Source organism: Aplosporella prunicola (genome assembly GCF_010093885.1).
Source record: "Aplosporella prunicola CBS 121167 unplaced genomic scaffold K452scaffold_1, whole genome shotgun sequence".
Classification (NCBI taxonomy): domain Eukaryota; kingdom Fungi; phylum Ascomycota; class Dothideomycetes; order Botryosphaeriales; family Aplosporellaceae; genus Aplosporella; species Aplosporella prunicola.
In genome coordinates, this window is record NW_022983529.1 from 1,358,881 (window position 1) to 1,380,447 (window position 21,567).

The following is a 21,567-nucleotide window of genomic DNA, read 5'->3' on the forward strand; positions in this document are numbered from 1 at the left end:
TGAAGTAAGAGAACAAAGATGAAGTGCGAGCAAGAGTTGTACTAACGTAGTGCCGAAATCCTTCCGCCGCGCAGCCCCACCTTCCAGAAGCTTAGAAATCCGGAGATAACCAGGGCTTAGGGCCTCACGTCATGGCCGCCACGAAATAGCTCGGTGCCCCTCCATCTTGAGTGAAGTACTGACCTACCTAAACTCTCTCCCATCTTCACCTCTCTCTCACACACCACATTCCAAAATGCCCGACACCATGCGCGCAATTGGTACGTCTGACACCACCAATTCCTTCTTCAACAATGCACTAACAACACGACGTCCACAGACATCAAGGGCGGCAAAGGCCCCGTCGACGCCCTATTCGTCAACGACCAAACCCCCAAGCCCACGCCCACCAAAACGCAAGCCCTCGTCCGCATCAAAGCCTTCGGGCTCAACCGCATGGACCTGCTCCAGCGAGAAGGCATGTACCCGGTGCCACCACAAGCGCCGGCAACGCTGGGCGTCGAGTTCTCAGGCGTGATCGAGGGCTTCGGCAGCGCGCCCGAGAAGGGCTTTTCGATCGGCGACGAGGTGTTCGGGCTAGCGTACGGAGGCGCCTACGCCGAGTACATTGCCGTGTCGACGCACATGCTGGTGCACAAGCCCAAGGAGCTGAGCTGGGAGCAGGCGGCCGGCGTGCCCGAGACCTGGATCACGGCGCTGCAGGCCATGTACCTGATTGGGGAGTTTGGGCCGGGCAAGAGCATCCTCTGGCACGCGGGGGCTAGCAGCGTCGCTATTTCCGGCATCCAGCTCGCGCTCGCGGATAAGGCTGCTGCGGTGTATGCCACGGCGCGCCAGGACGAAAAGTGCGACTTCGTGGTGCAGCAGCTGGGCGCGACGGGCGCGTTCAACGCCACCAAGGGCGACTGGGCGGACGAGGTGCTCAAGGCCACGAACGGCAAGGGCGTCGATGTCATCATCGACTTTGTGGGCGCCGACTACTTCGCCGGCAACCTCAAAGCTGCGGCGCTGGACGGGCGCATTGTCAACTTGGGGTTCCTGGGCGGCACTAAGCTCGACGGCAAGGGCGCCGACTTGGGCAATTTCATTCGGAAGCGCCTGCGCTTCGAGGGCAGCTCGCTCCGCAGCCGCGATGAGGACTACCAGGGCAAGCTGCGGGACCAGCTCGTCGAGCACGCGCTGCCCAAGTTTGTGGACGGCAGCTTCAAGATCTTCGTCGAGAAGACGTTTAAGTTTGAGGAGATTATCGAGGCGCACAAGCTCATGGAGGCGAACAAGACAAAGGGCAAGATCATCTGCGTCATTGACTGGTAGTGTAATGGCAGTGCTAGATTGAATTACCTAGCTAATGTACATAGTAAATAGAGTAGAGCCGTGAAGCAGAAGCAAAGCCTCGAAAAATCAACGAATCAGACGCCGGCACGACTTGAAACAGTATGCGGCCCCCAGCAGGCAGTCGCCACCCGCGCGCCTCCTCCAGCCCCACACTCCGCACCGATCATTCGGCGCGTCTCCAAACCACACCCAACAGCGCAAAAAAACATGCGAGACACAGGAGCGCCGACATGACCCGGTAAGTAACTACAGCGTGCCCGTAAGTAAGCAGCTTTTCCACTTCTTTCCTTCAGCCTCTTTTCCTAGCTTTCCGTCCTCAGTCCGGCAATGGCAATGGCACCACCGCACCGCACCGCACCGCCGCGCTGCTCCCGCCGTCTCGGCCAGACCACGCCCGAGTCGCGGCACAGCTCCACTAGGCGCCAGGAAGCGGCTATCCGCAGCCAGTCGCGCGCGCATCGGCGGCGCGGTTTGCAGGCGCTGCGGAGCCGCGTCTAGACTTCCCCGTTTCTACACCCGCTCGCACCTCGTTTCTGTTTTTAGGCTTCTCGGCTTCGTGGCCCGTTCCGTGCGTGCTTGTCTAGACACGTTTTGGCGCGTGCGTACGGCGTGCTGGTTTGAGATTCTGGGGTTGGGAGGGGTGGGCTGTGGGTTTGTGCTGCTTTAAAGAGGGGGATGCCGCCCGCTGAGGAGGATGCTTTGGAGAGAAGGTGTGCCGCAGGTTACGACGACGACTACTCCTCTTACTACTACTGTTCTTTCGTTGTTTTTGTTCTTCTTCTGTTTGCCTGTTTGGTTGGGTACTGGTTACCTGCTTGCATTACACGTCTATCGTTTTTTTCTTACATACTACACACATACCCTTATACACACATCCGAACCACCATACAACCACCAACCATGCGCCCCACGACGTTCGTTACGGCCCTCGCCGCCGCCGCCCTCACCACCCCCGTCACCGCAACCCCCCAACGCGGCCTCATCTATATCCCCAACAGCGCGCACCCCACCGACGACACCATCTGGACCTCGGGCAGCAGCAGCCTAACCTGGTACTACAATTACGGCGTCACGCCCAGCGCCTCTCTATCCTCGACCTCCCTCTCCTTCATCCCCATGCTCTGGGGCGACCCCAACCCCGCCGACACGTCCGCCGCCTCCGCCGTCGCCGCCTTCGCCGCCTCCATCTCGGCCCAGATCTCCGCCGGCGCAGCACTCACGCACGTCCTCGCGTTCAACGAGCCCGACGGCTCCAGCAGCACGGGCGGCAGTGGCATCGCGCCCGCGCGCGCGGCCGCGCTCTGGCAGGCGGGCGTCAAGCCGCTGCGCGAGAAGGGGCTGAAGGTGGGCGCGCCGGCCGTGACCGGGAGTCCGAGCGGCTTGGTATGGTTAGAGAAGTTCTACGCCGCGTGCAACGGTGGCTGTGAACCGGATTTCTTGCCTCTGCATTGGTACGGCAACTTTGAGGGCTTTGCGAGTTTTCTCGGCCAGGTGGGCGCCACGTACCCCGGTGTCGAGCTCTGGGTTACGGAGTTTGCGTGGGATCACCAGGAGCTGGGCGCTAGTGAGGCGTTTTTTAATCAGAGCACCACGTATATGGACGGCTTGGCGTGAGTGCTTGGGTCCCCTGCCCCGGGGTTTGTGGGGGCGAGATATGGAGTGGTTTTGCTGACTATCTTGGCTAGGAATATCGCCCGCTACGCGTACTTTGGCTCTTTCCGCACCGACGCCAGCAATATCGGCCCCAATGCCGCGATGCTGAGCTCGAGCGGCAAGCTCACCCGCATTGGGGCGTGGTATCTGGAGAGCGGGGGCGAGGCCTCGGCTGCGCTGCCCGCGGTTAGGCCGTCGTTGTGCTGGGTGGCGGGGCTGGTGGTCGCGGTGGCGCTGACGCTGGCGTGATCGGTATGCTCTTGAGGTGTGTGTGCTGTTTGTGTACTTTTTGGCGGCATTGCGTTGGCGTTGGCGTTTTTGGGCGGAATTACTGGTGCTTTAAGGGACAGAGATGGTGGTTAGAAGCGCGGGCTGGTGCCTGGGCTTTGTAGTACAGTGGCGTGCGGTTGCTTGGCTGGGGGTAGAGTAGATGACAGTCTTGGACTTGGCTGGAGTTGTCTGCGTTAATGCCGGTAGTAATCTCGCGCTGTTTGTTAATAAAGAGGACCTTGTAGTTGTACGTACTATCACCAGATCTGCGTTTCAGACTGTTTGTAGGAGTGGGAGTGGTTCGTTTCGTTCAGTGTTTGGATACTACGCCCCTTTGCAATCGTTCGCAGGTACATCGTGGTGCGGGTTTTAGATGCGCTTAGGTCGTGCTTAGGCTATTTAGTCGAGAGAAGTTGCAGGCCTTTGAATTTGCTTTCGATACTCCTATTGGCGTAAGTAGGGATTTCTTCTCGGGTGTTTTACTAGCTCCTTCCAAGTCCAGAAGTACACTTCTCCACGATACCATCAGCATCTCACACCAAAAATTTTATAAATATAAATCATGCAGCAAAAATCAAACTAAACAAAATCCGTTGTGGTCTAGTGGCTAGGATTTGCCGCTCTCATAACAAGAGCAACAACACTCTAACAGGTGCCGGCAAGGCCGGGGTTCGATTCCCCGCAACGGAATATTCTTTTGCTTTTTTTTTTTAAATTATTTTTTTTGCTTCTACTTCCTCATTATCTTTTTGGCCTGTGTGTGTTGCGAGTGCTCCGTGCACCAGCGTTAGCAACACGCCTCGCCGCATTGGCTCCGCGGGCCGTCCGCTCTGGGCCCGTCCTTGTGTGCGTGTGCGTGTGCGTGGGAGCTGTGCTGTCAGCGAAACATCGCGCGGCCGAGTGGCTGCTGCGTGCCTGCCCGCCTGCCTCCTGAGCACGCTGCAAACCCTCAGACAGGCGGACGAACAGGCGTGCAGCCTGTAACCACCTGCGCAGAAAGCAAATCTATAAAGTGTTTTTATTCGAGAGATCAGTCACCAGCGAGTGCAGCAGAAATGCCATGCCGTGACGTTGTGCTGGTCTGCAGCCGAGCCGATCGATCAGATATCGCCAACACCCAGCCCGGCCGCCCGCCGCCAAAGCTCCATTATCAGATGGATCCAGCAACCACGCACGCTCTCAGGTGCCCTTGCCCTTCCAGACCGCGCGTTATGTGTGCTGCGCTGCGTGTGTGTGGCGTGACCATCAGCGTATCCGCGGCCGACCTAGCGCGTGGCCCTTTTTTCCTTGTATAAATGCCTTGCGCCCGTTTTCCCCGTCTTTTGAGTGAGCTTCTTTCGTTTCTTGTTTTTTCCTTTCCCCGTTCGCCCGTCGCTGTCTCGTGGTGTTGGGTTTTTTGGTGTTCGTTCCTGCTTGCTTGGGCCCTGCGGACCCGCCCCCTGTCTGCTTGCCACTGCCACTGCCACTGCCTGGCTTTTGATGGTTTGGTTTTCCAATTCACGAAATCGTCCGGTCCGTCGCTCGTCACGATGTTTCACGATATAGGCTCCTTGGATACCTCCATTTGCGTGTGCAAGGAATTTTGACTTTCTTCATTCTTCGCGCCAATCGAATGCTATCCTACCCACTCCCGCGCCGAGCAACATCAACGCCCGCAGAAACCCTCTCCGGAAAAAACGAAAAACCCAAAAGGAGGCATCATGCTATGTACCGTTACAGGGATATTTGGAAAAAAAGAGCGCGGTCCCATGGTCTGCTGGAAGAAACAGCTAGAGCGAAAGAACCCCGCCACTAACATCAAGCCCTCGTTCTCTCGATGCCCAAAAGACTCGGCGAACGCGGATTCGTTAAGAACTCATCATACACCAACAAGAAAGAAAAGAACTTTTTTGGTTGCTTAAGCGGTAGCGGCGCCCTCGGTGATGGTCTCGACCTCGACCTTGGGGATCGCTGCGCCAGTGCCGCCAAGGTCCGTCTTGCGGGCCTTGGGGTTCTTGGTGTAGTAGTTGGTGATGGCGGACTTGATGGCGTCCTCGGCGAGCATGGAGCAGTGGACTACGCGAAAGACGACATCAGTACAAAGGCCAAGAGCACAAAAGACGGAAAAGAAACTTACGCTTGACGGGGGGCAGGCAGAGCTCCTTAGCGATCTCGGTGTTCTTGATACGGGCGGCCTGCTCGAGCGTCATGCCGCGCACCAGCTCGGTCAGGTAGCTGGAGCTGGCGATGGCAGAGCCACAGCCGAACGTCTTGAACTTGACGTCCGAGATGGTGTTGTTGTCGGGGTCAACGCGAATCTGCAGCTTCATGACGTCGCCGCAGGCAGGTGCGCCAACGAGGCCGGTACCGACGTCATTGTCGCCCTTGGCCATGGAGCCGACATTGCGCGGCTTGTTGTAGTGGTCGAGCAGTGCTGCGCATGTTAGTCGAGGGTGTTCGTTCGTGCGAGCGACACGAGGCGGGGTGGAAGGCGAACCCGAGTAGGTGCCGAGGTCGAGCTGTGCAAAGAGCAAGGAGCGAGGGAATACTTATCTTTTTCGTGGTAGCTCCTCCTGCTGGTGGCGTTGAGGACGGCGGGTGCTGCTGCCCTCAGCGGCGATGCGATCTGAGGCCTGGCGGCAGAGGTGAGGAGCTTGCCGGCCTGGACCGGAGCGACGGCGACGGCGCGTCTGAACATGGTGGATGGAGGTGCAGAGGTGAGTAAGAGTGCGGTGAAGGTGGTTGTGCAAGTGTGTAGTGCGTGTGTTGATGAAAAGCAATGGGCGGAGTTGTGGTTGCGAGGTTGTTGGAGGGCGGAGGAGATGGAGGTGTCTTTGATTATTTGAGAATGACGACCCGCAATCGCCGCGGAGCCGAGCGGTCTCGGCCATCGGGGTTAAGTCATACTCGCTTGTGGCGAACGTGCACTCAACGCCAAGCTCCTCCCACCTCGCCGAATCGGGGCATGCCCTTTATTCAGACGCCTTGCCAAAAGGCCTTTTCTACTAATACTACTACTACTACTGCTCTACACGCACAAGTAGAATCCACCATGCTCGCCGTCATCGTCGTCATCGTGAACTTCCCAATCCGTTCGTGCGCCGCCCGCCATGCAAGTGCCAGCCCTTGTCCCGCCAACTCAACCCCTCTACGATCGCATCACACCCGCCTGAAAAAGTAAACGTATGCGAACTTCTTCATCTCGTCAACGTCAGACGCCTTGGCGACCTTTTCGTCGTTGAAGAGCACCCAGGCCGCCGACGCCTCGCCGGGCACTTGCTTGCGGACGAACGCTACGTAGTGCCTGTCGTGAGTTAGCAATCTGGTCATAACGAGGGGATGGCGTAGCACATGACGTACCCGGCGTGGATCGAGCTTCCCTTGTGACACACAATCGACTGCAGCTGGAAGTTAGCTGGCAGCTTGTCGCTACCGGGGATAGTCTTTTCCTTGGGCTCTGCCGGTGCCTCGGCGCCAGCGTCGTCACCAAAGTCGCCCGTGGCTTCGGGGTGGTTGAACAGCCAATCAACCGCACGTTCTGGGTCGTTGTTCGTCTCCTTCAGGGCCTGGCGTGCTTGCGGCTCGGAGAAGCCCATGGCCGTCATCATTTCGATTTGACCAGCGTCGACCACCGTCGCTCCACCCTTGGTAGTGTTTCCGGAGCCGCCAAGGTCGACAGGAACATCAATGTCGGGGTCGTCCATATGAGAGAACAGCCAGTTAGATGCAGCCTCGGGATCCTCATTACCAGTGGCATGCAGCGCCTTTTCGCAGCGCACACGAGGAAAGCCCATCTCCTGAAGCATAGACAAAGCAACCTCATTAGGAACAAACTTGTTCGACGCACCCTCATCTGCATCTTCTGGAAGGAGCTCTTCGCCCTCCTGGATGCCAGCAGATTTGTAAGCATCAAAAGAGAAAGGCTCATCACTAACAACAACCGGCACATCCAACTTTGTCGGGACCCAGTTGACGAGCTCGAAGCGCCGGGCGTTGACTGCTAGGATATCAGGGAAAGTCTTGAACAAGCTCTGCTTCGCAAAGCCATCCTTACTACCGCAAGATGCGCACGTCAACTCAACCACCTCAGATGCGGTGAATATGTCAAGACACTCCTTCAGCGTGACATGTTCAAACTCCTCCTTGGGCTTCTCCTTGCCTTGCGCATCTGTGACTTCCATCTTGTCTTCCTTGGGAATCCTTTTGATGGGTACAGGAATGGAAATGTTTTCCATCTCATCGGTCCTGTAGCGAACCTTCTTGCACTTCAGACATTGCAACTTCTGTTCCATGGCAAAGCGGAAGGCGTCCACGGGATCTTTCAATGGGGCTGGATGCTGTGACCGGGTAACCAACTTCAACAGGTGAAGCAAAAGTTCGAAAGAGTCTTGCTGACGCATGGTAGAAAACTCCGGGTGGCCTCTTCCAATGAGATGCTTGAGCATTGCCGGTGCCAAGCCTTTCTGGTGAGGTACTTCTGGTGAATGCTCCGACGCAATGACGTCGCTGTCAGGCTTCGAGTATCTTCCAGAAAGTAAGCCGTCAGCCAGCTTCCGAAGTTGTGTCTCGAGATCCTCGGCGGGGAAATCTGCTTGCGGCGGGGCCTCATTAGGATGGTAATAACGATCCCTAAACTCCGGCATGTCGAACAATGCCTGTAGAACACTAGCCAGGTAACAGCTGTTACCGAGGTTCTTCAGGCCCGTAAATCCAGCGCCGAAGAGGGGTTTCAGCTCCTTGCCATCTTCTGAGGTCATGGAGAATTCCCACCGCAAGTTCTGCTCAATCTGCATCTCTGTCAAGCTCTTCTCGGTCTTCTCCCGACCGGCAATGTCAATACCCCAATGAGCAAGATGCGCAGTAAGCTCGGGGTCCACGCGCTCCTCGTTACAAGCGTAACAATAAATGTCCGCTGTGCCATCGGCCGTGAGGGATCCGAGCTTCACAGCCACAGGGTGCTTAGTATTGTCCGTGTGGGCCAGGCCGTGCGAGTTCCCGCCAATGCCACCATACTGCGCGCGGCCACATCCAAGGTTGCCACAGGTCAAGCAGAGCCAAAGGTTCTCCTTGAGGTCGCACATGGAGCAGTGGCCAAGATCCTGGGACTCAATCTTTTTCGGCGCATCCTGCTCCAGGCACAGCGTATGCTCGCAAGGAATCATCTCCTGTTCCCAAGCCTTGACCTCTTCCTGCCTCGCAAATGTGTTGGCCTTGAGCACAGCATCGACAACCTGTGGCAATTTGCCAGCCGTCTTGTCCACGTCGTCGACGCCGCACTCATGGCATTTGACTTGTGTCGTCGTATCGTAACGGTCCGCTTCGGTCTCGGCGGCAATTGCCAGTTTCGACATCTTCTGGGGAGGTTCATCGCGCTTCACCTTCTTCTTGGTCTGGCGGATGTTCAGGACGAGGGGGTGTTTGCGGGTTTGGTAGTGGAGATGGCCGTGGTTGCGCTCGCCATTACAGCCACCGTTGAAACAGTAGAGGCAGACGTCCAGGCCACTGGGCTCGTCCTGTGAGATGTAAGCCAAAGGATTGCGACAGCTGTTGGGGTGCTGAGCTGCGGCTCACTATTGAGTCGAAGCACTGCGTACAGTCTTCGCGGTACACAGACTGGTTGGGGCCTGGAGCTCGCAGCTCTGTCAAGACGTCAGCGAAAAACAAGGCAGGACGCTTGCAGAGCTCAATATACCAGGGACGTCGACGTGCTTGCAAGCCATGATGTTCTCAGCACTTGTCCGGTTGCTTGGAAGGTGTAGAGAGGAAAGCGACACGGTTGAAGCTGGTTGGTGGATTGTTTGCGCAGTTGCCTTCCGAAATCGCGAGCCGCGCTTGCTTGCCCCGCGATGATGACGATCGCGTGTCGTGCAGGGACCGTGCGACAGGTTAGCGCGCCGATTGGGACTTACGATAACGTCCATCACCGCAAACCGAGATCCACCGTTTAGTGAGATAGGGGACGCTATAAGTAGTCCATATAGAGTACTCCTTGCCTAGCTCCTAGCCCGAGTCCCGGGTATAGGTGAAAAGATCTTAGAGCACACATAGACTCTACACAAGTATCGCCATCTCGCTTCACGATAAACCTCGCTTTACGGTAACGGGCGTTATTTCGGGCAATGTCTCAGAAGCTTCCAGTTCGTTATCATTGCCGCAGGAATGCAATCATGAAGAATTCCTACTTTTAAATTATCTACCGGGAACGGCCCCCATCAATATTGGGTTCATGCTCGTGCTCATTCCTCGCGACCCAGCCCGCTGTCACCTCCGCTCACTTCTGCTTCTTCGTGGCAATCGACCAGTTCATCCACTCGTTGAAGAACGAAGGGTGTACCTGCGATTTCGGGTCCTTGTACCACTGCTTCTGCGTCTCGGCATACAGGTCCACGAGCTTCTCGTAATTTGACCCGTCAAGGGTGATGAGCACCTTGGCAATAAAGAGACTGGATCTGCTGCATGCTCCGGCATGAAGCTTAGAAGCGTCTTTTGTCACTTCAGTGTGGACGTCTTTCAGCAGCGCCCAAACGTCTGCGTCCTCTGATGGCGTAGGCAGCCCCTTCTTGGCAGAGTCAAAGTACTGCTTGAGCAAGTTGAAGCTCTTCTCAGCAATCTGCTTGCTTGTAGTTGAGCGGATGAGCTCCAGCAGAGGAAGTATGAGATCCATGGCGAGGATGTTGTTGTGTTGCTGCTTGACGTAGATCAAAAGGAGATCCAGGACCCTGTTCTTGAAGTTAATCATCGTCTCCTTGGCATCCTTGTTCTCCTTCTTCTTTCCCGAAGTCTTCTGTCTCTCCTTGAAGATCTTCGCCAATTGAGGCTCCAAAGCCATCATCTCTTCATCATCCATGTCCTCGTCTGACCCTTCTTCATCTTCTCCCTCACCATTGGGTGCGGAGGTCTTGAGAGTCTGAGCAAGTAGCGCATCAAACTTCTCCAGCTCCTCCTGATCCGCTTCTCCACCCGACTCCGACTCATCCTCCTCTTCCTCATCAGACTCTTCTCCCTCACCCTCCGCATCGTCATCAAGCATCTCCACATCTGAAGCTTCCTCGACATCGTCATCCTCAGATTCAACCTCTTCGACATCGCTAGCGTCTTGGTCAAAGAGGTCCTGCTGGCCAGCAATGCTCTCCTTTTTGCTCAGAATATCAATCATGGATTGCAATCCCTCTGCAGATAACTCAGAGGCGAATGTGGTAAAGACCTGCTCTGACAGTTTCCGGAAAAGGATTGAAGGTTTTGCCGCGAAACCAAGCAGAACTTCAATGAGCATTTGGAACGCATCCGAGCCTTTCTCGCCTTTCTGGAATGCCGAATTGTAACATGTTTCGAGTTCTTCGAGGATGGCGACGGCTTCGGCGTCTCCGTTGTAGACCTGGAGAATGGTCAAGGAGAAGAGCAACTTGAAAGCTCGCAGGGCCGGCTTCTTTTTTTCTTTCGTCTTAGCCTCCTAAAATGCTGTTAGCAGACACTTCACCAAACCATTGTTTTCACAACGAACCTTTGTTGCGATCTCCTCAAGCTGCTTATGGGCTTGTTTAACAGCCTTTGAAACTGCTTTATCGGCTTTGAAAACAAGCGACAGAGATTTTGAAGACTTGTCCTTAGATCGAGTGGCCGACACAACGGCGTAGGGATACTTCATCTCAATGTCAAGCTTCGTGGTAAGAAGATGCGCAAGGCATGATGATAACCTTCCTTGGAACACGCTTCTGGAGCCCTCCGAGATGGATGGCAGAGGCAAATCGTCTGGGGACGTGGAGGAGGTAGGGGTGAAGTATGCGAGCTCGGTAAGTAGGACGAGGAGCTGCTGCAGCCATGACTCCGAGTCGCCCACAGGGTTTTCCTTGTTGCGACTCCTAACCGCAGAAACCAGCATATCGGCGACAGTGCGTCGTCTGGACTCTACAACCTTCTCATCTTCTTCTTCAGGGCGGTAAATCAAGCGCTTGAACAGCGGCAAAAGCTTCTCAAAGGCTGCGTCATTAGCTTGGCTCAATGCGCCTTCAACAGTCTTGGTCTTAGTGATCTGATCAAAGTTGAGTGAGCCATGCTTAGTGATAAGCCCTTCCAGTATAGGAGCAGCAGCATCAGGAGATTTCTTGACCCGAGCGCGAATTTCATCTAGCGGAGCCTTTGCAGCATTGTGGAGGTATCTCTCGGCATCGTTGCGCTGGTTTATCAGGCACCTCATGAGGTTTGGACTGAAGATTGCAGGGAGAGCCCACGTCGGCGCACTCGACAGCATCTTTGAGAAAAGCTGGAATCCTTTGGACTTTTGTTCCGGCGAGGCAGATGCCGAAAAGAGATTGTCTGTCCACCGATTAGAAGCGTTCAAACATCGGCTGATGGGTAAACTTACTGTCTACAAGGTCAGTCCAGAACTTGGAAAAGTCTGACTCTTTCTCGGCATTCTTTTGCATGAAAGTTGTTATGACAATCTCCCACGCAAAGTTCAAGGTCGGCTGAGAGGTTCCGGCCTTGACCTTCTTGCCATTCTCCGCAGCTCCGCTTGAACTGTTGGCGAAGTTCTCCCTCATCACATTTGCTAGCGTCTGCCGCTCTTTTGAGCAGAGCGGGTCTTGCTTGTGCCATGTGCTTTGGGGAAGCTCAAATTTCGGGAATAACGAGCTCACCGTCAACCAAATTGCTACACCCTCCGGAGTCTTTGCCAAGTTATTGGAGCACAATCCATCCACAATGTCCTGTACGAGCTTGCGGTCACTTTTCTCCTTGGCCAAAGTCCGAACAGCTTCGCACAAAATGAGCCCGCACTCTTCGCGCAACCATCCTTTCTCCCTGGCCAAATTATACAGTTGTTCGAGGACGTTCGCCCAGCATTCTTTAGGGGACGCCGGTTGCACGAGGATGTCGGATTGAATGATCGCTTTGTACCCGAAAACGCGGCCTAGGAGGTGATCTCTCTTCTCCTGAGAGTTTATCAGCATTTGTTGGTAAAGAGCACGCTCTCGAGTCTCATACTTGACCGCTAACCTTGCCATCAGCTTGTGTGAGCTCGGCGACAAGTTTGACCAGACCGTGGATGTTTGGCTCCAATCCAGAAATCTCGGGGGCATTTGGGCTGTAGAGCTGGCGCAACACTTCCGTAAGGGCTATGAAGAATCCAAATCGAGCTGCTTTGCGTCCGCTGCATAAGCCTTTGATTAGTCGTACAAGGACTTTGTTGGCAACCTCGGCGGAGGGAGCATTTTCTGGCGACAGTTTCAGCACGAGTTCCTTTGCGGCATCCAGACGAATGTCTCTGGCTTCATCGGCGAGGCCATCATAGATCTTCGCCAGCTTTGCATCTTCCTCGGTGAATTGTCTACGGCGCTTGCGCGTTGCCGGATCAGAAGGCGCTTCTTGGGGCGCATTGTCAAATTGCCTCTTGCGCGACATTCTGGGAGCTGAGCTGATCTGCTAATATGCAGGCTGAAGGTGTCTCGTGAGCTCGGGAGCTTGCTCAACCTAGCCGTCTCAAAAATTATCGGAGATCGTCCAGATGCCGGTCTCGGCGCCGGACCTACGTTATGCCGAGGTATACACATGGTCTCCGAAGCAACGGGCCTAGCAGTAGCAGCAAGCCTCACTCTCGGTCTTTTGTGCGGGTGAAAGGAGGGAATTATAACACATTATGTGATATTTTCATTTAAAGCAAGCCGCCATCAAAATATCAGGGTCCAAGTGGCCTCGCGAAATGCGTCGCTCGTGAGGAGGGACCGTCTGTAGATCTTAAACGTGGCTAGGACTCGGGCACGGCTTGCAAATTCTGTTCAAAATTCTAGAAGAGGCCCCATGTGCCTCCACTCGCTACCGCTTGGGGAAACATGTTTTCTGTAATGTGCGACAAACGGCCGAGCGTCGACCGTCTCGTGATACCGTGTGCTGATAGTGGAGAGTGGCATAAATGTGCACGAGCGAGGGGCACTAATATTTCCTAAATAGGAAATATGTAAACTCAGCATAGAGAAGCACATCTTCGACGTGTAAAGGTTGAGATGAAGGGACTCTGGTGATGTGTCCTCGCAAGCTGACCGTATCTTCTTGTTGAGCGTCATCGAACGATCCGATCTGACGACAGAAGACCGAATATCAGCTCGTATGGTAGAGAGGTTTTGATATCATAGCCAAGGGTTCCTGCCCCTCCACCCAGCCTCCGGCTTCCAAGTTTCTTGCAAGCGGAGAGCAATCAGCATCAAGCGATTTGCTCAGTGGCTGGAGTCGGTGGACGGCGAAGGCCGGAGCGACTCGGTTGTGCACGCGACGAGGATCAAGGGCAACTTATGATTGTTTACGTTTGCCCGGTGCGTTCACCCGCTGCACCATTCGCACCATGTGGACAGTAATTGGTGTTGCTGGCCCGAGAACCCTGCAAGTTCTCTGACACAGGCGCGACGGCAGCCTGTCAGCTTGCGACAGGACCGTCGCCGTCCCTTGTGGGGCGGGGGCGGAGAGTAAGCCATTCATCTGGTCTCGACCGTGAGCCAGCTTGCAACCGGTCAGCCCAGGTTGAGACGCGGAGGCTTGCTGCTGCCCCGGTTCCGGGAAAAAGGTCGTCCTGGTTGCTTTTTGGTGTCAATGGGCTGCATCCTGGGCTCATACGGGCTTGCGGGCGTTGACATGGCGAGACAATCATCGAGTAGGTTTCGGAAGCAAACGCCACGGAGAATCTGAAGATCTTATGCAACGCCGTCGGTGCGTATGACGTCTAAGCACAAGAGCAAAGTGGCTGGCAGAGACGATCATTATAATTGTCAACACGCAAGGCTGAGAGCTGAAAGTCGCGGTGACAGGTCTTTACTATACCGATGGTTGTGCGAGGGAAGGGGAAGGGACGGGACGGGAAGCTGTTCGTGGAAGGTCTCGCGTCCATATCGGCAATGCTGTGCGAGCCAAGCCAGGTCCAATCCCCGGCCGATCCAATTGAGCTTAAGAGCCGTTTCTCCCTCGCGCTGGGTTTGCCCCGGCAACTCAAGCAGGATCCGGCGCCGGCAAGCTGACATCACGGGGGATCCCCTGCTCATCCGCCTGAGAGCGGCCGATGACGACAAATCACACACGGCGGTGCCTGGTTTCGGTGATTGGGGGAGGCCTCAAAGTGCAACTTGTAAGCCAGGAATGCGGGGACCCAGGCGTCTGAAAGCATCGTCAAAGCTCGCGGTGCATACGGGTGTATTGTAGATAATGATAAGTGTGGAGTTGTGCGCGTACTACGTAGGTTGCTCCCGTGGCGAGTGGTCACAGCGTCCGAGTGCAGCAGCTGGTCTGGGCAAACCTGCCCTGGCAACGTCGAGAGAGATACGGGCGTGCTGGTTCTTTGTCCGGCCGCAGCGCCTGCGGCAAGGAGCTCCGACGCGCACCGTCTTAAGCAAAACTTGGCCTGCGTGGGATCGAGAGCGGAATATTCAATATGTAGCGTGATCGGCGGGCTGGGGAGCTAACCGCCCGGGGGGGTTGAGCGTGGCATAATTCCAGTGTTCCTGAGCGGCTTCTACAGCGCAAGCGATCAAGCGACCAGCCCAGTAGCCCCCGCAGCAGCATCTCCCTGGTAACGCTTGGGAGCTGCAAAGCTTCGGCTTCAACCACCTCTTGACCTCCTCGTGCCCTCTTCCTCTTCCTTTCCATCCTCGCACCTGCCCTTCTCCGTCCCCAAGAAGGCTTCCCCAAGACTTCTCTCTTCTGCTGGACGCCGGACCTCTCTGCCGCACCCTCGAGAGCTCTAATGCACCGCTCCCGGCAAGCACCCTCGTCGCCCGTCCTCATCCTTTAGTCCAGCAACTTGGGGAATACTGCAGCAGACATCTCAGGTCCAATTGATTCTAGTCGTCTCTTGTATGCTCTAGTCGACGCCGCCGCCCGTCCTGTCCTGCCCGACGCCGACCCTCACTCGACTCCGCCCTCCTCCGCCCTCCACCGGCCCGTCGACCACCTCAATTCCACCTGGACACACTCGCACACGACAGCCATGGAGTCCTCGCCGCTTGCCGTCATGCAGCCGCCGCCCTCGCCTGGGCTCTGGGGTTACAGACGCGACCTTGCTTCGACACGGCCCCGGTATAACTCCCTTAATCCGAATAGCTTTAATTTCAAGGATTTGAGCATGAAGAAATCGGGTTCGGATTACTTTGGGACCAAGGCTGCAAGGGGCTCGTCGCCGACAGTCAGTCTGGCAGCTGACTTGGCCCAAAACTTCACCATTGATCAGAGGTACGTGCTGTTCTCGGCGGCTCTTCGCGATACGGCTGGCTCACACAGTTGCGCATCTCCAGTCCCCAGCTGCCCACCCCTCGCCGATCGCTGTTCACGTCAAACATCTTCCAGCGGGCAGAGGACAAGGGTAAGAGGCGATGTCACTTTTTTTGGGTCTGAGATATCCGCTTATCGCAGTCTAACTAGAAGGCGCTACCACCCCTCCGATGTGGGAAAGAATAACCACCCCGCCGATCAACTCGTCCTCGCCAGGCTTCGGCGATAACATGGACATCTCGCCTCTTCCCCACAAGCCTGCCTTCGGAGGCGCGTCAACCCGGGTCACGGTGCAGTCGCCGACGCCTGAGCCACCTGAGAGCAGGATGGGATGCTCTCCTACATCCAATCCGCTCCTTGACAGCCCAATGCCCCCGCCAGAGTAGATATGCCCCTCCCACCTCATTCTCAACCTATGCTGACGCCTGTTCCTAGCCGCAAGAAGTTGCCGTTCCCTGGCCGTCCCTCCCTTAACCGTCACAAAGCCTTCTCTTCCAACACGCTTAACATGCAGTCGAAAGAGAACCAGGTGCCATTCAAGTTTAACACAAGCAATGGCAAGGATTCGACGGATCAGGATGCATTGGGCAAGTGCTTCAAGCAATCTCCCGTCCAGGACCGTAAGTTTGCCAGCTTGCAGGGTGGGTTGCGCCCCCGGTCTGCCAACATACCCTTGTTCAACAACAGCAACAACAACAACCGCTGCAACGGTTCCCCTGTTCCCGGTGTGAGGAAAACTTCAGCCGTTCGCCCTCGGAAGCAGTTCAGAAGAGCTATGAGCATGTTCGAGAACACTGAGGACTTCATGAAATCTGACTCAAAGAAGCATGCTCCCAGTGGGCTGGCTGCGATTGTGGATGTTGAGGAAACTCCTCAGCTTCATCTCCCCACTCTGCCTTCCAACGGCGAGCCTAACAGCTTACCCCGCATTGACAGCGGCACCCTGGTTGATGTTCTCAACGGTGACTATGCTCACATCTACGATGACACTGTGATCATTGACTGCCGTTTTGAGTATGAGTATGAAGGTGGTCATATCGATGGTGCCGTGAACTACTGTGAGCGTGAGTCGCTTGCGGATAAGTTGTTCGACCCCTATACCGACATAGACCCGTCCTCGACCAAGAAGACATTGTTGGTTTTCCACTGCGAGTATTCAGAGCTTCGCGCTCCTCGAATGTAAGCTCTTCAACATCATGAACACAGAAGTGGTCTTTGCTCACAGTCATCTAGGGCCGAGTTCATTCGGAGCCGCGACCGCACGGTTAATGAGGACCACTACCCAAGGCTGACCTACCCCGAGGTGTATATTCTTCACGGAGGTTATTCCTCTTTCTTCGACCAGTACAAATGCCGTTGCTATCCGCAAGACTATCTCCGTATGGAGTCTGAAGAACATGAGCAAGCCTGTGAAGCGGGTTTGCACAAACTCAAACAACGCGCCAAGTTGAGCAGAGCCCAGACTTTTGCATTTGGGCAAGATGTCCAGATGGAGGACAGTCCCACTGCGCCAACCAGGTCAAAGTCCACTGGCTTCGTCCACATGGACTCGTCTGATGACTTGAACAATCATGGGAGCCGCACGCATGCGCGTAGGATGGCTTCATACTAATGACATTGGACGTTACGGCGACTCAGAACTTACGGCGTCACTGACTAACCATCCGGATTACTTTCTTCTTTCCTCCCGCATAGCGACAGACTCTACGGGTCGTTTTATTATCTCTCTTCGGCGTTCATGCGATTACCATTCTGAGACGGCCACTTTTTTCTCTTCTCGACGATGAACGTTTTGAGCTGCACCTTCTTGACTTCGGTCAACCTTTTTTGCTTACAGGATACGGTCTTTTTTTCGGGATGGCTTTTTTTCACATCCTTTCATCCTGCGCTGGTGTGTTGGCGCAATGACGGTCCATACCCAACCACCTGCGATGCATTTCCTTTGTCCCCCAAAAAGATTACGACACGCATTGGCCTATCCATTGATTTGGACTATGGTCACCATCCAACTTGGGCTGTACAGTCAGCGATATTCACTTGGGACTAGCCAGTCCTCTTTTCCTTGCATACAAAAGCTTCATCATTCGGCAACTCTTCGACATTTTGGGAGGTAAACCCTCTCCATCCAAACACGCGCGCAGATTGAAATCTCACGCCCGCATTTCAAAACAAAATCACCAATCCGCACACGATTAGCCGGCGGGACGCGGGTAAACGTCCGCACCCATTAATCCTCACATGATGGCAAGTCCAGAAGTGGCTGTCAGGAAACAATCACCTTTTCGCTGTACTTATGACTGCATTGGTGTCGCTGCTAGACCGATTGGTTTAGTTTCACCTTTGTCCCAGCTCCGCGGGACTGTGAATGAGAGGCGGAGAGCGACCCAGAAATTGTACATATGGTTGGAACAAACCAGGGTCAGTTGGAGGAGAGCAAAAAGTTGATTGAATGGGCAGGAAGGCGGAGGCTATACCCAGGACCAGTCGGCATAATTAGAGGCGGAAGTAGAGAAAGTGAGAGAGAGTAGGCCGAATTGTCATTATCCATAGCAAGAAGCAAAAGTCAAAAAACATTGGCAAAAGTGCAGGAGGTGTGGTGGTGGTGGTGAGGCCCGAAAACAGCTGGCCCAGCACGCGTCAGCAATCGTCACGTCTCCTCACGGCGACCAGGTCGCCCCACCCACAGACCAGGTCGCGACGCGAATTCCCCTAGCCCTACCCCGCGATCTTGCCACACACCGCACATCCCAACGCGCTCACGCGCGCGGCACACACGAGGGCACGCACGCATACACCACGACGCCGACTAACTAGTACGCACATGACGGGCCACGGACAGCAGCGCCTCTAACACTTTGTCCGCCTTTAGCCATTCGTCCAGCATGGACATCGACGACATCCTCGCCGACGTGACACGCGCCGCCGCGCCGCGCGAGGCCGCGGACCTGCAGGAGCTTACTCGACTGTGGGTCGCGGAGCGAGTTGCGCCTGAGGTACTGCCGTACCCGGAGGGGCTGATGGAGAGTGTGCTTGCGCGGGTGCGGGCTCAGGTACGTTTTTCCTGTGTAGCTCCACGATTTCATCACCCTACTATATCGTCTCTCCCCTCTCTCGCTCTCTCCCTATTCATCCTCCTCCTTTTTTTCTAGTCTTTTCGACTTGGGATTTTGGCTTTGCGGTCTCGGCCCGGCTCTGCTCCGCTGTGGGGTGGCGTCAAGATGTGCGCGGCCCTGGCGGCAGGCTGTGGCGACGGCGGCTTTGGCTTTGGTGGCGGATCAGCGCGGCGGCGTCGGCGAAAAAAAGAGGCAGGAGGGGACTTGCAGAGGGAGAGGAGATGGCGTGGGCTGATTGATGGGGGCCTCATTTGCTGTTGTCGGATGAGCAGCAGCAGATTGTCGTCCGCCTGCCTGCATATGCATGCAGACATGATACGAGCAGATGAGGAAGAAGAAACGAATTCTTGGGCAAACAGAATGGGCAAACGGATCAATGGCTGACGTGCTGGTTTTATGCATGCAGATCGAGCTCGTCGAAGAGCAGACGGGCAACATGGACCCCAAGACAAATTTCCGCCTCATCCTGTACCAGACGGAACTGGAGCGGTTCAAGTTCCTGGTGCGCTCGTTCCTGCGCGCCAGGATCGCAAAGGTACGTCAATTTTTATGGTTTGTTTACTTTTGTTTGTTTACCTTTTTGTACCCTGAATTGTCCGCCACCACCATCACTGCCTGCCACCCTACTACTCTTCCCTCCCCACATACTCCACAGTCGAGACCTCGCCGCCGTCATCTCTCTCATCTCCGCCCGCTTCGCCACCACCTACTCGTACCCGCCCCGCTCTCGGCCCTTCCCATCCCTCGTCCCCGCTCTTCTCGCCGCCGCCATCACCACACACATACACACTCAATCGATCGCGATCCCTTGAACCCACGCTCCCTCTGACGCTTTCTTCCCAACACCAACAGATAGACAAGTACCCGCTCCACATCCTCGCCACCGCGCCCGCCGGCACCCTTTCCGCCAGCGAGTCGCAGTACCTGCACGCGCACCAGGCCCTCCTCTCCTCCCACTACGCCGCCTCCTTCCTGTCGCAGTTCCCGGCGCAGCTGCAGCGCCTCGACGACAAGGCCGGCGGCATCAGCATGGTTGACGCCCCCGACCTCGACGCCGCCGTCTTCTGTCGCGTCTTGAGGGACGTGGGCGTCGTGAGCTGTGGCGGCGTCGAGCGCGATACTATGGCTGATATGAAGAGGGGCGATGTTTTTGTTGTTCGGTGGAAGGTTATAAGGGAACACGTGCTAGCGGGCGATATTGAGCTTATTTGAAAAAATACGGGGCTTAGATGGATGCATTGGGCGGAGTATATGGGGGTATTGGTTTCGTGGGACGGTGGGGCCTCCTGGCTTAGAGTGGGTTTTGCATGGTCAACGAAAACATAAAAGGACGTGTGGTTTTGAGACATGGTGGGACGCTTTGCGGTATTCGTGCGTCTTCACCAGGAAGGTGCTATTTTCTGTCATGATTCTGGCCCGGCTTGTGCCAGAGCGCATTACCATCACGCTCGCAAACGATGCTGTGAGATCAAGGTGAGCACTTCTTGCTGCTGCAATGTTGGTTCTGAGCGCGCATATCCAAGAACAAAGATACCGAGAGTCGTGTCTTCGTGTACAGTCTGCAAACAGATGTCTCAGTTCTATCAGTGTGCTTGAAGCCATCCAAGCATTTGATCGTATGCCAGTCTCTGTTGCTCCATGATATTGGACTCTTCGTAGTCGCCCAACACAGCAAAACCTGCATGATTGTCAGCAGCTATCGGATTGGATATGTCTCGCCAGCAACCTACCATGAGGCACGCCCGAGTACGTCTTGATCTCGTGCTCGACGCCGTTCTTCTCCAAGGCCTCCTGACCTGCCTTGCCGACTTCTTCGGAGAAGACGGGATCGTTTTGCACCAGCGCCATCGTGATAGGAGCTTTGACTGCTGTTATGTCTTCTTTGGCGACCATAGTGGGATGCGCCACAGCGCCAACCTTGAGCAAGGGTTCCTTTGCCGCAGCGCCCTTCTCGACATCCTCGCTCTTGCTCTCCTGCCCATGGATGGCAGCGTCTGCGTGCTCGCCGGCCAGGATCAGGATGTACTTTGCGCCAAAGCAGTAACCCGCGCCATAAATTCCGCCGCCGTATGCAATGGCGTCCGCAAATTCCTCCTTGGCGCCATCAATCGCTTTATGCAGGAGCGGAAGGACCTTCTCAGGTGTGTGGCGTGCTAGCCACATGTCAATTGCGAAAGATTTGGCTGCTTCGGCGAGAGTGGCTTTGACGGAGTCGATCCAATTCGGTTGGCTGGGGGCAGGCATGGTTGCGTTGGGCGCTGCTTCGCCTCCGAACCTGATACAATTTAGTACTTTTTTCGGCTTCAAAATTGTGTGACTGACTGGTCCGGCATGACTACAACAAAGCCTTCTTGGGCGAATTTATCGGCCTGTAGCTGGTTGTTCGTAGATTTGATGCCAGTGCCGCCAGTGAGAAGCAAGAGGAGCTTTGCCGACGTGTGAGGGTAATCGGCTGGCTTGGCAATATAGACCTAGATCCCTTTTAGACTTGCTTCAGGTACACATGTTTACGTGCGAGCGTACTTCGACATCGTTAAGCTTGGTGATTTCCTGGTTTATTTTAGCTATGGTCCCGGATAATACCTAATCGAGTAGAGACTGACGCCGGTTGGGACCTCTCCCGAAGCTTGAACAGGGTCAGCAATGGTTTAAATGGTCAATCCAGGGTCTCGGTACATACGGGCAGGTCGATCGCTGGTGCAGTGCTCCTGCGCATTGTTAGCACATCGACCATGATCGGCGGCGGGTGCGTAGCGGGACTCACCGTCATGGTGGGCGCCTGCTCAGTGTCCTCCTGCGCATCGCTCTCCGGCGCTTTGGTTGCTATGTCTTGGTCTGCCATGTCGAAATAGCTGGGTAGGTGGTGAGGTTGCAAAGACTAAATTCCATCCGTCGGACGATGACGCGCGCGGACGGCAAGGGTCCATCGGCGGGGCGGAGCCAAGAGCGGGGTTGGCTCGGGCTTGGCGGC

The 21,567-nt window shown here is 55.5% G+C and overlaps 10 protein-coding genes and 1 non-coding gene across 11 annotated transcripts; 7 read left to right on the forward strand and 4 right to left on the reverse strand.

The window, feature by feature from the left end:
- Positions 1–235: 235 nt before the first annotated feature.
- K452DRAFT_304331 (uncharacterized protein) lies at positions 236–1,314 on the forward strand (the record flags this gene model as incomplete). The annotated part of the gene is made up of 2 exons (XM_033542809.1): positions 236–260; positions 320–1,314. 2 exons carry the CDS (start codon positions 236–238, stop codon positions 1,312–1,314), a joined length of 1,020 nt encoding a protein of 339 aa, XP_033403223.1.
- Positions 1,315–1,480: 166 nt separating this feature from the next.
- On the reverse strand, positions 1,481–1,902 carry K452DRAFT_8472 (uncharacterized protein). Its single transcript, XM_033547221.1, has one exon. The coding sequence runs from the start codon at positions 1,792–1,794 to the stop codon at positions 1,582–1,584; it is 213 nt and encodes a 70-aa protein (XP_033403224.1). The 5' UTR covers positions 1,795–1,902; the 3' UTR covers positions 1,481–1,581.
- A 333-nt stretch (positions 1,903–2,235) lies between these two features.
- Positions 2,236–3,237, forward strand: K452DRAFT_218086 (glycoside hydrolase family 128 protein; the record flags this gene model as incomplete). Its single annotated transcript, XM_033536333.1, has 2 exons — positions 2,236–2,945; positions 3,021–3,237. 2 exons carry the CDS (start codon positions 2,236–2,238, stop codon positions 3,235–3,237), a joined length of 927 nt encoding a protein of 308 aa, XP_033403225.1.
- Positions 3,238–3,847: 610 nt separating this feature from the next.
- Positions 3,848–3,948, forward strand: K452DRAFT_t3. The gene has a single exon. It is a non-coding gene; the product is annotated as a tRNA-Glu (tRNA).
- A 1,011-nt stretch (positions 3,949–4,959) lies between these two features.
- K452DRAFT_8413 (uncharacterized protein) lies at positions 4,960–6,179 on the reverse strand. Its single transcript, XM_033547214.1, has 3 exons — positions 5,791–6,179; positions 5,375–5,668; positions 4,960–5,313 (listed from the first exon to the last, which is right to left on the reverse strand). The coding sequence occupies exons 1-3, from the start codon at positions 5,933–5,935 to the stop codon at positions 5,156–5,158; spliced, it is 597 nt and encodes a 198-aa protein (XP_033403226.1). The 5' UTR covers positions 5,936–6,179; the 3' UTR covers positions 4,960–5,155.
- Positions 6,180–6,396: 217 nt separating this feature from the next.
- Positions 6,397–12,636, reverse strand: K452DRAFT_304334 (uncharacterized protein; the record flags this gene model as incomplete). The annotated part of the gene is made up of 8 exons (XM_033542810.1): positions 6,397–6,541; positions 6,598–8,750; positions 8,809–8,876; positions 8,930–8,982; positions 9,513–10,687; positions 10,739–11,550; positions 11,600–12,167; positions 12,232–12,636. 8 exons carry the CDS (start codon positions 12,634–12,636, stop codon positions 6,397–6,399), a joined length of 5,379 nt encoding a protein of 1,792 aa, XP_033403227.1.
- A 1,180-nt stretch (positions 12,637–13,816) lies between these two features.
- Positions 13,817–14,630, forward strand: K452DRAFT_8477 (uncharacterized protein). Its single transcript, XM_033547223.1, has one exon. The coding sequence runs from the start codon at positions 13,939–13,941 to the stop codon at positions 14,416–14,418; it is 480 nt and encodes a 159-aa protein (XP_033403228.1). The 5' UTR covers positions 13,817–13,938; the 3' UTR covers positions 14,419–14,630.
- Positions 14,631–15,202: 572 nt separating this feature from the next.
- Positions 15,203–17,095, forward strand: K452DRAFT_217878 (uncharacterized protein; the record flags this gene model as incomplete). Its single annotated transcript, XM_033536322.1, has 5 exons — positions 15,203–15,444; positions 15,507–15,574; positions 15,634–15,865; positions 15,919–16,662; positions 16,717–17,095. The coding sequence occupies 5 exons, from the start codon at positions 15,203–15,205 to the stop codon at positions 17,093–17,095; spliced, it is 1,665 nt and encodes a 554-aa protein (XP_033403229.1).
- An 86-nt stretch (positions 17,096–17,181) lies between these two features.
- Positions 17,182–17,626, forward strand: K452DRAFT_8481 (uncharacterized protein). The gene has a single exon (XM_033547225.1). It carries the CDS (start codon positions 17,267–17,269, stop codon positions 17,528–17,530), a length of 264 nt encoding a protein of 87 aa, XP_033403230.1. The 5' UTR covers positions 17,182–17,266; the 3' UTR covers positions 17,531–17,626.
- Positions 17,627–18,236: 610 nt separating this feature from the next.
- K452DRAFT_262071 (uncharacterized protein) lies at positions 18,237–19,808 on the forward strand (the record flags this gene model as incomplete). Its single annotated transcript, XM_033538596.1, has 3 exons — positions 18,237–18,533; positions 19,003–19,131; positions 19,449–19,808. Exons 1-3 carry the CDS (start codon positions 18,366–18,368, stop codon positions 19,806–19,808), a joined length of 657 nt encoding a protein of 218 aa, XP_033403231.1. The 5' UTR covers positions 18,237–18,365.
- A 371-nt stretch (positions 19,809–20,179) lies between these two features.
- On the reverse strand, positions 20,180–21,438 carry K452DRAFT_293923 (uncharacterized protein; the record flags this gene model as incomplete). The annotated part of the gene is made up of 7 exons (XM_033541639.1): positions 20,180–20,274; positions 20,327–20,871; positions 20,919–21,067; positions 21,120–21,146; positions 21,200–21,222; positions 21,277–21,304; positions 21,361–21,438. The coding sequence occupies 7 exons, from the start codon at positions 21,436–21,438 to the stop codon at positions 20,180–20,182; spliced, it is 945 nt and encodes a 314-aa protein (XP_033403232.1).
- Positions 21,439–21,567: the final 129 nt, after the last annotated feature.

Excerpts from the sequence above, each read along its gene's own strand:
- K452DRAFT_8472 (XM_033547221.1), bottom strand. The coding sequence starts at position 1,794 with ATGCGCGCGCGACTGGCTGCGGATAGCCGCTTCCTGGCGCCTAGTGGA.
- K452DRAFT_8413 (XM_033547214.1), bottom strand. The coding sequence starts at position 5,935 with ATGTTCAGACGCGCCGTCGCCGTCGCTCCGGTCCAGGCCGGCAAGCTC. Across the intron at positions 5,669-5,790 it reads GAGGAGCTACCACGAAAAAG|TGCTCGACCACTACAACAAG; the intron begins ATAAGTATTCCC and ends CATGCGCAGCAC. Across the intron at positions 5,314-5,374 it reads CTGCCTGCCCCCCGTCAAGC|TCCACTGCTCCATGCTCGCC; the intron begins GTAAGTTTCTTT and ends TCTTTCGCGTAG.
- K452DRAFT_8477 (XM_033547223.1), top strand. The coding sequence starts at position 13,939 with ATGACGTCTAAGCACAAGAGCAAAGTGGCTGGCAGAGACGATCATTAT.
- K452DRAFT_8481 (XM_033547225.1), top strand. The coding sequence starts at position 17,267 with ATGAACGTTTTGAGCTGCACCTTCTTGACTTCGGTCAACCTTTTTTGC.